This window comes from Nerophis lumbriciformis, linkage group LG14, assembly GCF_033978685.3.
Source record: "Nerophis lumbriciformis linkage group LG14, RoL_Nlum_v2.1, whole genome shotgun sequence".
NCBI lineage: Eukaryota > Metazoa > Chordata > Actinopteri > Syngnathiformes > Syngnathidae > Nerophis > Nerophis lumbriciformis.
In genome coordinates this window covers 3,381,324-3,394,344 of record NC_084561.2, presented here as the reverse complement: position 1 = coordinate 3,394,344, position 13,021 = coordinate 3,381,324, and the positions used below count along the sequence as shown (strand labels likewise).

Genomic DNA, 13,021 nt, shown 5'->3' with positions numbered 1-13,021 from the left:
AAACTATGGATTTTTCGCAACTGATGGCAGTAAAAAAAAGTTTTCAAAACAAAAAAAGTTTTCACAACAAAGAAAACAAGCAAATACAATGACATGGTGTGTTATTGTTTGTGCTATGGCGCTATCTTCCTACGCTTTGAAGACTGCGGCTTATAAAGCGGTGCGGCTAAATTATGGATTTTTCGCCGTTGATGGCCATAAATAAAGTTGTCAAAACAAAAAAAGTTTTCACAACAAATAAAACAAACAAGCAAATACGCTGATAAAGTGTGTTATTGTTTGTGCTATGGCGCTATCTTCCTACGCTTTGAAGCCTGCGGCTTATAAGGCGGTGAGGCTAAATTATGGATTTTTCGCTGTTGATTATCCATTAAAAACAGTTTTCAAAACAAAAAACAAAACAAGCAAATGTGCTGATAAAGTGTGTTATTGTTTGTGCTATGGTGCTATCTTCCTACGCTTTGAAGCCTGTGGCTTATAAGGCGGTGCGGCTAAATTATGGATTTTTCTTCGCAGCTGATGGCCATAAAAACAGTTTTCACAACAAAAAAACCCCAGCAAATATTCTGATACAATGTGTTATTGTTTGTGCTATGGTGCCATCTTCCTACGCTTTGAAGACTGCGGCTTATAAGGCGGTGCGGCTAAATTATGGATTTTTCGCCGTTGATGGCCATAAATAAAGTTATCAAAACAAAAAAAGTTTTCACAACAAAAAAAAACAAGCAAATACGCTGATAAAGTGTGTTATTGTTTGTGCTATGGCGCTATCTTCCTACGCTTTGAAGCCTGCGGCTTATAAAGCGGTGCGGCTAAATTATGGACTTTTCACCGTTGATGGCCATAAATAAAGTTATCAAAACAAAGAAAGTTTTCACAACAAAAAAAAAAAAAAACAAGCAAATACGCTGATAAAGTGTGTTATTGTTTGTGCTATGGTGCCATCTTCCTACACTTTGAAGACTGCGGCTTATAAAGCGGTGCGGCTAAATTATGGACTTTTCACCGTTGATGGCCATAAATAAAGTTATCAAAACAAAGAAAGTTTTCACAACAAAAAAAAAAAAAAACAAGCAAATACGCTGATAAGGTGTGTTATTGTTTGTGCTATGGTGCCATCTTCCTACGCTTTGAAGACTGCGGCTTATAAGGCGGTGCGGCTAAATTATGGATTTTTCGCCGTTGATGGCCATAAATAAAGTTATCAAAACAAAAAAAGTTTTCACAACAAAAAAAAACAAGCAAATACGCTGATAAAGTGTGTTATTGTTTGTGCTATGGCGCCATCTTCCTACACTTTGAAGCCTGCGGCTTATAAGGCGGTGCGGCTAAATTATGGACTTTTCACCGTTGATGGCCATAAATAAAGTTATCAAAACAAAGAAAGTTTTCACAACAAAAAAAAAAAAAAACAAGCAAATACGCTGATAAAGTGTGTTATTGTTTGTGCTATGGCGCCATCTTCCTACACTTTGAAGCCTGCGGCTTATAAGGCGGTGCGGCTAAATTATGGACTTTTCACCGTTGATGGCCATAAATAAAGTTATCAAAACAAAAAAAGTTTTCACAACAAAAAAAAAACAAGCAAATACGCTGATAAAGTGTGTTATTGTTTGTGCTATGGTGCCATCTTCCTACGCTTTGAAGACTGCGGCTTATAAAGCGGTGCGGCTAAATTATGGATTTTTCGCCGTTGATGGCCATTAAAAACAGTTTTCAAAACAAAAAAAGTTTTCACAACAAAAAACAAAACAAGCAAATACGCTGATAAAGTGTGTTATTGTTTGTGCTATGGCGCCATCTTCCTACGCTTTGAAGCCTGCGGCTTATAAGGCGGTGAAGCTAAATTATGGATTTTTCGCTGTTGATTATCCATTAAAAACAGTTTTCAAAACAAAAAAGGTTTTCACAACAAAAAAAAAACAAGCAAATACGCTGATACAATGTGTTATTGTTTGTGCTATCTTCCTACGCTTTGAAGCCTGTGGCTTATAAAGCGGTGCGGCTAAATTATGGATTTTTCTTCGCAGCTGATGGCCATAAAAACAGTTTTCACAACAAAAAACCCCCAGCAAATATACTGATACAATGTGTTATCGTTTGTGCTATGGTGCCATCTTCCTATGCTTTAAAGCCTGCGGCTTATAAAGCGGTGCGGCTAAATTATGGATTTTTCACCATTGAGGGCCATAAATAAAGTTATCAAAACAAAAAAATTTTTCACAACAACAAAAAAACAACAACAAGCAAATACGCTGATAAAGTGTGTTATTGTTTGTGCTATGGTGCCATCTTCCTACGCTTTGAAGACTGCGGCTTATAAAGCGGTGCGGCTAAATTATGGATTTTTCGCCGTTGATGGCCATAAATAAAGTTATCAAAACAAAAAAAGTTTTCACAACAAAAAAAAACAAGCAAATACCCTGATAAAGTGTGTTATTGTTTGTGCTATGGTGCTATCTTCCTACGCTTTGAAGCTTGCGGTTTATAAGGCTGTGCGGCTAAATTATGGATTTTTCGCCGTTAATGGCCATTAAAAACAGTTTTCAAAACTTTTTTTGTTTTCACAACAAAAAAAAAACAAGTAAATACGCTGATAAGGTGTGTTATTGTTTGTGCTATGGTGCCATCTTCCTACGCTTTGAAGCCTGTGGCTTATAAGGCGGTGCGGCTAAATTATGGATTTTTCACCATTGATGGCCATAAATAAAGTTATCAAAACAAAAAAAGTTTTCACAACAAATAAAACAAACAAGCAAATACGCTGATAAAGTGTGTTATTGTTTGTGCTATGGCGCCATCTTCCTACGCTTTGAAGCCTGCGGCTTATAAAGCGGTGCGGCTAAATTATGGATTTTTCGCCGTTGATGGCCATAAATAAAGTTACCAAAACAAAAAAAGTTTTCAAAACAAAAAAAAACAAGCAAATACGCTGATAAGGTGTGTTATTGTTTGTGCTATGGTGCCATCTTCCTACGCTTTGAAGACTGCGGCTTATAAGGCTAAATTATGTATTTTTCACCATTGATGGCCATAAATAAAGTTATCACAACAAAAAAAGTTTTCACAACAACAAAAAAACAAGCAAATAAGCTGATACAATGTGTTATTGTTTGTGCTATGGTGCTATCTTCCTACGCTTTGAAGCCTGTGGCTTATAAAGCGGTGCGGCTAAATTATGGATTTTTCTTCGCAGCTGATGGCCATAAAAACAGTTTTCACAACAAAAAACCCCCCAGCAAATATTCTGATACAATGTGTTATCGTTTGTGCTATGGTGCCATCTTCCTACGCTTTGAAGCCTGTGGCTTATAAGGCGGTGCGGCTAAATTATGGATTTTTCGCCGTTGATGACCATAAATAAAGTTATCAAAACAAAGAAAGTTTTCACAACAAAAAAAAAAAAACAAGCAAATACTCTGATAAAGTGTGTTATTGTTTGTGCTATGGTGCCATCTTCCTACGCTTTGAAGCCTGCGGTTTATAAAGCGGTGAGGCTAAATTATGGATTTTTCGCTGGTGATTATCCATTAAAAACAGTTTTCAAAACAAAAAACAAAACAAGCAAATACGCTGATAAAGTGTGTTATTGTTTGTGCTATGGTGCCATCTTCCTACGCTTTGAAGCCTGCGGCTTATAAGGCGGTGCGGCTAAATTATGGATTTTTCGCTGTTAAGTATCCATTAAAAACAGTTTTCAAAACAAAAAAAGCAAATACGCTGATAAGGTGTGTTATTGTTTGTGCTATGGCGCTATCTTCCTACGCTTTGAAGACTGCGGCTTATAAGGCAGTGCGGCTAAATTATGGATTTTTCGCTGTTGATTATCCTTTAATAACAGTTTTCAAAACAAAAAAGGTTTTCAAAACAAGCAAATACGCTGATAAAGTGTGTTATTGTTTGTGCTATGGTGCTATCTTCCTACGCTTTGAAGCCTGTGGCTTATAAAGCGGTGCGGCTAAATTATGGATTTTTCTTCGCAGCTGATGGCCATAAAAACAGTTTTCACAACAAAAAAACCCCAGCAAATATTCTGATAAAATGTGTTATCGTTTGTGCTATGGTGCCATCTTCCTATGCTGACTTTTTGCAGTGTGGTAAGGGGAAAATAAAAAAATAAAAAATAGTGCTGCTCTCCTTTAATGCGCCTTATAATCCGGTGCACCTTTTGTATAAAAATCGAGCCAAATAAACCCGCTCTTGGTGCGTCTATGGTCGGAAAAATTGTGAAAAACAACAATTTTGATGTCCTTTCTAAGTGGCGGAGTAATAAATAGACCAGAAGCAGAGCAAGTAGATGGTCCTACCTCCAGGACGGGCCCGGCTCCCAGGATGGTCCTCTCCACGCCGCTGGCGTAGCCCTTCTGGCTGAGCGCCGTCAGACAGTGGATGAGGAAGTTGGTGCTCTGCGTCTTCCCCGAGCCGCTCTCCCCGGAGATGACGATGCACTGGTTGACCTTCTTGCGCAGCATGGCGTAGTACGCCACGTCGGCGATGGCGAAGATGTGCGGCTCCAGCTTGCCCAGCTGGTGGTTCTCGTACAGCTTGACGTACTTGGGGTTGTAGATGGGCAGGAACTTGAAGGGGTTGATGGCGATGAGGATGCTGCCGGCGTACGTGTAGATCTTCTTCTTGCGGAAGCGCGTGCGCAGGTTGCCGAGGATGCTGTCCTCGTTGAGTTTGGGGAGGTTGCACAGGTCGGCGAAGTCGTCCTGCGGCGGCGGCAGGAAGCCCCTGGCGGCCAGACGCCGTTTCTCCTGCTCCTTGGACGGGGGAGGCAGGTGGGCGTAATGAATGGTGCCATCCTTGTTCCTCTCCTGGAACGGCAAAACAGTCACATTTATTACCATGACTCAAACAAAATGCTTCTCAAAAAGGAATTTAAAAGAATGGAGCCCTTTTTTGCTGTATGTCAACTCTCTTGACCTATGCCCAGACGCAGATGAGGAATAATCTCCCTTTTATTTATTAGCATTATTTTATTCTATTTTTTTATTTTATTATATATTATTATTATTATTATTATTAATTTTTATTTTATTTTATTATTAGGGCCCGCAATGGCCCATTGCAAAAGGACTCCTGAAGGGGGTCCTTATGCAATGGGACATAAGGACCTATTGTTATTGTAACGTTTTATTAGGGCCCGCAATGGCCCATTGCAAAAGGACTCCCCAAGGGAGTCCTTATGCAATGGGACATAAGGACCTATTGTTATTCGTTCGTTTTATTATTCTTTATTAGGGCCCGCAATGGCCCATTGCAAAAGGACTCCCCAAGGGAGTCCTTATGCAATGGGACATAAGGACCTATTGTTATTCGTTCGTTTTATTATTCTTTATTATTAGGGCCCGCAATGGCCCATTGCAAAAGGACTCCCACAGGGAGTCCTTATGCAATGGGACATAAGGACCTATTGTTTTTCGTTCGTTTTATTCTTAGGGCCCGCAATGGCCCATTGCAAAAGGACTCCCACAGGGAGTCCTTATGCAATGGGACATAAGGACCTATTGTTTTTCGTTCGTTTTATTCTTTATTATTCTTCCGCCGCCTCTTTGAGCACTAATTTGACCCACTCAACATGGTTCAAAACTCACCATATTTGACCCACACATCAGGACCTGCGAAAATTGTCTTTTAATAAAAAAAACAAACCCCAAAACTCAAGATTGCACTCTAGCGCCCCCTAGGAGAAAAAAAAACTAGACTGCCTGTAACTCTCACTAGGAAGGTCGGAAAGACATGAAACAAAATCCTCTATGTAGGTCTGACTCAGACCTAACTTTCATAATGGTACATTCTCGGGCTAAAATCAACAGGAAGTTGGCAATTCCCCCTTCAAGACAAAAAAGTACTACAAAATGTCACTTTTGCCTCTTTGAGCTGTAATTTGACCCCCTTAACATGCTTCAAAACTCACCAAACTGAACGCACACATCAGGACTGGCAAAAATTGTGATCTAATAAAAAACCTGACCCCAAATTTAAAAATTGCGCTCTAGAGCAATTTTTGAATAAAACGGAGAAAAAACTGCTCCTCGGGAGAAAAAAATGACAAAACTGCCTGTAACTCCCACTGGGAAGGTTGGAGAGACATGAAACAAAATCCTCTCCGTAGGTCTCACTTAGATCTACATTTCATAAATTGACAACCCCCAGCAAAAATCTACAAGAAGCTTGCTATTCCCCCTTCAACACAACATTTTTGTAAAAACCGGTCACCTTTCTTCAGACATTATCTCCTCTGAGCGTGTTTGTTGTTTCGGCTTCAAACTAACACAGGAGAGAGATTGAACCCTTTTGATTAAAAGCTATCGAAAGAGTTTTAATACCGGCTCCGGTTTTGATTTTATGACCCTTCAAAGAGCCGCTGCGCTGATGCTGCTGTTTTTTCAAGAAGGCTGCTTAAAAGCAGGAAGCACCAGCGTGCCCACACAATGCAGACAAGGTAGGTACACTAAACAAAAGTATTGGGAGAATTCGGACTAAAAGTAGACAAAAGTATTGGGACACTTATGACGAAAACTGAACAAAAGTATTGGGACACTTAGGACTAGCACCTGCCAAATACGCGGGCCCGACCAATGCTGCTTGCAGCTTTAATTAGTATTATTATTATTAATTTTTATTTTATTTTATTATTAGGGCCCGCAATGGCCCATTGCAAAAGGACTCCCGAAGGGAGTCCTTATGCAATGGGACATAAGGACCTATTGTTATTGTAACGTTTTATTTCTTTATTATTCTTCCGCCGCCTCTTTGAGCACTAATTTGACCCACTCAACATGGTTCAAAACTCACCATATTTGACCCACACATCAGGACCTGCGAAAATTGTCTTTTAATAAAAAAACCAAACCCCAAAACTCAAGATTGCACTCTAGCGCCCCCTAGGAGAAAAAAAAACTAGACTGCCTGTAACTCCCACTAGGAAGGTCGGAAAGACATGAAACAAAATCCTCTATGTAGGTCTGACTCAGACCTAACTTTCATAATGGTACATTCTCGGGCTAAAATCAACAGGAAGTTGGCAATTCCCCCTTCAAGACAAAAAAGTACTAAAAACAGTCACTTTTGCCTTTTTGAGCTGTAATTTGACCCCCTTAACATGCTTCAAAACTCACCAAACTGAACACACACATCAGGACTGGCAAAAATTGCCATCTAATAAAAAAACCTAACCCCAAATTTAAAAATTGCGCTCTAGAGCAATTTTTGAATGAAACGGAGAAAAACGTGCTCCTCGGAAGAAAAAAATGACAAAACTGCCTGAGACATGAAACAAAAACCTTTTTGTAGGTCATAAATTGACAACCCCCAGCAAAAATCAACAGGAAGTTTGCTATTCCCCCTTCAAAACAATTTTTTTGTAAAAACCGGTCACCTTCCTTCAAAATCTATCTCCTCTGAGCGCGTTTGTCGTTTCGCCTTCAAACTAACACAGGTGAGAGATAAAACCCTTGTGATTAAAAGTATAGATGGGATTTTTAATACCTGCTCCGGTTTTGATTTTATGACCCTTCAAAGACCCGCTGCGCTGATGCTGCTGCGGTGCTGTTTTTTTAAGATGGCTGCTCAAAGGCAGGAATTACCAACATGCCCACACAATGCAGACAAGGTAGGTACACTAGACAAAAGTCTTGGGACACTTCAGACTAAAAGTAGACAAAAGTATTGGGACACTTAGGACTAGCACCTGCCAAATACGCGGGCCCGAACAACGCTGCTTGCAGCTTTAAATATTATTATTACCGTATTTTCCGCACTATAAGGCGCACCTAAAAACCACAAATTTTCTCAAAAGCTGACAGTGCGCCTTATAACCCGGTGCGCTTTATATATGGATAAATATTAAGATTCATTTTCATAAAGTTTCAGTCTCGCAACTTCGGTAAACAGCCGCCATCTTTTTTTCCCGGTAGAACAGGAAGCGCTTCTTCTTCTACGCAAGCAACCGCCAAGGTAAGCACCCGCCCCCATAGAACAGGAAGCGCTTCTTCTTCTACTGTAAGCAACCACCCGCCCGCGTAGAAGAAGAAAAAGCGCGCGGATATCACCGTACGTTTCATTTCCTTTGTGTGTTTACATCTGTAAAGACCACAAAATGGCTCCTACCAAGCGACAGGGATCCGGTTCATGAAAAGACGCAATCTCTCCATCCGCACACGGATTACTATTTCACAGCAACTGATATTCCTGTGAACCGCACTGTGGATACAACGGGAGCACGTGCGGTGAATATTCGCACCACAGGGAATGAGAAGTCATCCTTCACTGTGGTTCTAGCTTGCCATGCTAATGGCCAGAAACTTCCACCCATGGTTATATTCAAAAGGAAGACCTTGCCAAAAGAGACCTTTCCAGCCGGCGTCATCATAAAAGCTAACTCGAAGGGATGGATGAAGAAAAGATGAGCGAGTGGTTAAGGTAAGTTTAAGTTTACGCGAAGAGGCCGGGTGGCTTTTTTCACGCAGCTCCGTCCATGTTGATATACGACTCCATGACTGTTTTTTTGACATTCCTTTAGCGCAGTTAGATGCGGCTTACAACACGGGGCGGCTTATGGGTGGACAAAGTTTTGAAATATGCCGTTCATTGAAGGCGCGGCTTATAACCCAGGGCGCCTTATGGTGCGGAAAATACGGTATATATATATTATTTTTTATATATATCTGTCTGTCTCTGGCCTCGTATGTGTGTGTGTGTGTGTGTGTGTGAGAATGTGTCTGTCTTTGTCGTCTTACTTGTTACATAATTGTGCCATTTGTCCCTCGTTAGTGGGACCTGAGTGGGTGGTTTGGGTTTTAAGGGAAAGGGTGTGAATCATTTACTGACTTTAAAATTGTACTGTTTTGACTTGCACTTTTTTCCTGTCCATTTGAAAATGCCAATAAAAAAAGTTGGAATAAAAGTAAAATTTTTTTTTTAGATATGGGCCAGACAAAACAGGAAATACGCTTGTTTACCCGCCTAGTGTTTAGCCAAACGAGACAAACTATGGTATTGATTTTACGTTTTTGTGTTGATTTTTGCATCTATGCATTCATTGTGCAATCGCTACATGCATTATTTATTACTCATTTGTGGTACTATGCTACATTTTTGTTTACAGAAGTATTTTATACAATAAATAAGTAAAGCTCTATATCGGGGGTCAGCAACCCGCGGCTCTAGAGCCACATGTGGCTCTTTAGCGGCGCCCTGGTGGCTCCATGGAGCTTTTTCAAAAATGTATGGAAATGGGAAAAAAAAGGGGTGAACATTATGTTTTTTGTTGTAATATGGTTTCAGTAGCCGCAAGGTGGTTGGTGCCTGTCGTGGCGGTAATCCTAGAACCCGTTGGTGGACGCCGGCGGTGAGGGATGCCGTCAAGCTGAAGAAGGAGTCCTATCGGGTTCTTTTGGCTCATAGGACTCCTGAGGCAGCGGACAAGTACCGACAGGCCAAGCGGTGTGCGGCTTCAGCGGTCGCGGAGGCAAAAACTCGGACATGGGAGGAGTTTGGGGAGGCCATGGAAAAAGACTTCCGGACGGCTTCGAAGCAATTCTGGACCACCATCCGCCGCCTCAGGAAGGGGAAGCAGTGCAGTGTCAACACCGTGTATGGTGGGGATGGTGCTCTGCTGACCTCGACTGCGGATGTTGTGGATCGGTGGAGGGAATACTTCGAAGACCTCCTCAATCCTACCAGCACGTCTTCCTATGAGGAAGCAGGGCCTGGGGAATCTGTGGTGGGCTCTCCTATTTCTGGGGCTGAGGTAGTTAAAAAGCTCCTCGGTGGCAAGGCCCCGGGGGTGGATGAGATCCGCCCGGAGTTCCTTAAGGCTCTGGATGCTGTGGGGCTGTCTTGGTTGACAAGACTCTGCAGCATCGCGTGGACATCGGGGGCGGTACCTCTGGATTGGCAGACCGGGGTGGTGGTTCCTCTCTTTAAGAAGGGGAACCGGAGGGTGTGTTCTAACTATCGTGGGATCACACTCCTCAGCCTTCCCGGTAAGGTCTATTCAGGTGTACTGGAGAGGAGGCTACGCCGGATAGTCGAACCTCGGATTCAGGAGGAACAGTGTGGTTTTCGTCCTGGTCGTGGAACTGTGGACCAGCTCTATACTCTCGGCGGGGTCCTTGAGGGTGCATGGGAGTTTGCCCAACCAGTCTACATGTGCTTTGTGGACTTGGAGAAGACATTCGACCGTGTACCCCGGGAAGTCCTGTGGGGAGTGCTCAGAGAGTATGGGGTAACGGACTGTCTGATTGTGGCAGTCCGCTCCCTGTATAATCAGTGCCAGAGCTTGGTCCGCATTGCCGGCAGTAAGTCGGACACGTTTCCAGTGAGGGTTGGACTCCGCCAAGGCTGCCCTTTGTCACCCATTCTGTTCATAACTTTTATGGACAGAATTTCTAGGCGCAGTCAAGGCGTTGAGGGGATCTGGTTTGGTGGCTGCAGGATTAGGTCACTGCTATTTGCAGATGATGTGGTCCTGATGGCTTCCTCCGGCCAAGATCTTCAGCTCTCACTGGATCAGTTCGCAGCCGAGTGTGAAGCACTGGGATGGGAATCAGCACCTCCAAGTCCGAGTCCATGGTTCTCTCCCGGAAAAGGGTGGAGTGCCATCTCCGGGTTGGGGAGGAGATCTTGCCCCAAGTGGAGGAGTTCAAGTACCTTGGAGTCTTGTTCACGAGTGGGGGAAGAGTGGATCGTGAGATCGACAGGCGGATCGGTGCGGCGTCTTCAGTAATGCGGACGCTGTATCGATCCGTTGTGGTGAAGAAGGAGCTGAACCGGAAGGCAAAGCTCTCAATTTACCGGTCGATCTACGTTCCCATCCTCACCTATGGTCATGAGCTTTGGGTCATGACCGAAAGGACAAGATCACGGGTACAAGCGGCCCAAATGAGTTTCCTCCGCCGGGTGGCGGGGCTCTCCCTTAGAGATAGGGTGAGAAGCTCTGTCATTCGGGGGGAGCTCAAAGTAAAGCCGCTGCTCCTCCACATGGAGAGGAGCCAGATGAGGTGGTTCGGGCATCTGGTCAGGATGCCACCCGAACGCCTCCCTAGGGAGGTGTTTCGGGCACGTCCGACCGGTAGGAGGCCACGGGGAAGACCCAGGACATGCCGGGAGGAGCTGGACGAAGTGGCTGGGGAGAGGGAAGTCTGGGCTTCCCTGCTTAAGCTGCTGCCCCCGCGACCCGACCTCGGATAAGCGGAAGAAGATGGATGGATGGATGGATGGATGGTTTCAGTAGGAGGACAAACATGACACAAACCTTCCTAATTGTTAGAAAGCCCACTGTTTCAAATGTTTGTGTTTATGCTTCACTGATGACAATATTCGCATCGATTTGTCCGACTAATTTCAGCGGCCCTTGAACTCACCGTTGTGTGCACTGTTACTCAACAGTTTGTTTACATGTACAACTTTCTCTGATGCTGCCACAGAAATACAATTTTTATGCCACTCCTTCTTTGTCTCATTTTGTCCACCAAACGTTTTATACTGTGCGTAGGTGAGTTTTGTTGCTGTTATTGACTTGTTGGAGCGCTAATCAGGCATATTTGGTCACTGCATGACTGCAAGCTAATAGCTAGCATGCTATTTAGGCTAGCTGTATGTACATATTGCGTCATTACGCCTCGTTTGTAGGTATATTTGAGCTCATTTAATTTCCTTTATTTATGTCCTCTGTGTATTTAGTTTATTTTTTCCATGTCTCATGACACATTTTCTGTATGTAATATTGGCTGCGTTGCTGATAGTTGTTAGTGTGCCATGTTGTTCCAGACCACAGCAAAGATTGTAATAAATCCATTAGAAGACAGCCTGCCGTTTCCTTTTACGTGGACACACACATCTATACCTTTGGCCATTTCCAGGAGTTATCTCACCTTCTGAGAGAATTTTACTTATGATTTCTAATGTAAAAATGTGTAGGATAAATACTACATTTCAACATTTCGATTTGTGTCAGCCTGCGATGCATAGTCATTTTGATAGTAGGCTAATATAGCGAATTAGCCACTTACATCATGTGTTGCCATCATTATAACACTTGTATAAGTCTTTTAATTTTTTGCGGCTCCAGACCGGTTACTTTTTTGTATTTGTGGTCCAATATAGGGATGTCCCGATCCAGGTTTTTGCACTTCCGATCCGATACCGGTATTGTTTTTGCATTTCCGATCCGATACCGATACTGACCGATACCGATACTGACCGATACCGATAGATACTGGCCTATCCGAGCATGTATTAAAGTTTAAAGTTATTTAGCCTACTTAGTTGTCAGAATCATGTTGAAAAGGGTTTTAGTACTCTTGATAACAACTAGCCAGCTGAATTAGGGGAGTTTGAATAATACACAATGGTTGGTAACAAGAAACTGACCTGTTTATTCAAGGATAAACACAAAATAGACAAAATTATACATGACAAACAGAAATGGCATCATTAAACTAGGGCTGGGCGATATGGCCTTTTTTTAATATTACGATATTTTACGGCCATATTGCGATACACAATATATATCTCGATATTTTGCCTTAGCCTTGAATGAACACTTGATGCATATAATCACAGCAGTATGATGATTCTATGTGTTTTGATTGATTGATTGAGACTTTTATTAGTAGGTTGCACAGTGAAGTACATATTCCGTACAATTGACCACTAAATGGTAACACCCCAATAAGTTTTTCAACTTGTTTGAGTCGGGGTCCACTTAAATTGATTCATGATACAGATATATACTATCAGATATATACCATCATCATAATACAGTCATCACACAAGATCATCACATTGAATTATTCACATTATTTATAATCCAGGGTGTGGAGGGTAAGTGTCAAAAAGACAGCCAAAAGAGTTTGATATGAGAATAAATCTAAAGTTAAAATATAGGGTAGAAATGCACCCATTTGCAGGAAATGTAGTCTTGATTTTCAAAATGTTCTTTCAAGGCTTGCATGTCTACATTAAAACATTCTTCTTCATACTGCATTAATATATGCTACTTTTAAACTTT

The 13,021-nt window shown here is 42.2% G+C and overlaps 1 protein-coding gene across 9 annotated transcripts in view; it reads right to left on the bottom strand.

Annotated features, from left to right (window-relative positions):
* The window catches only part of LOC133616672 (myosin IXB), a 302,457-nt gene that overhangs the window by 196,845 nt on the left and 92,591 nt on the right, over positions 1-13,021 (bottom strand). For all 9 annotated transcript variants that reach the window (XM_061976210.2, XM_061976209.2, XM_061976214.2 and 6 more), the window contains exon 5: positions 4,308-4,817. In XM_061976210.2, the coding sequence (XP_061832194.1) occupies positions 4,308-4,817 (510 nt within the window). The remainder of the gene's footprint in view (positions 1-4,307; positions 4,818-13,021) is intronic.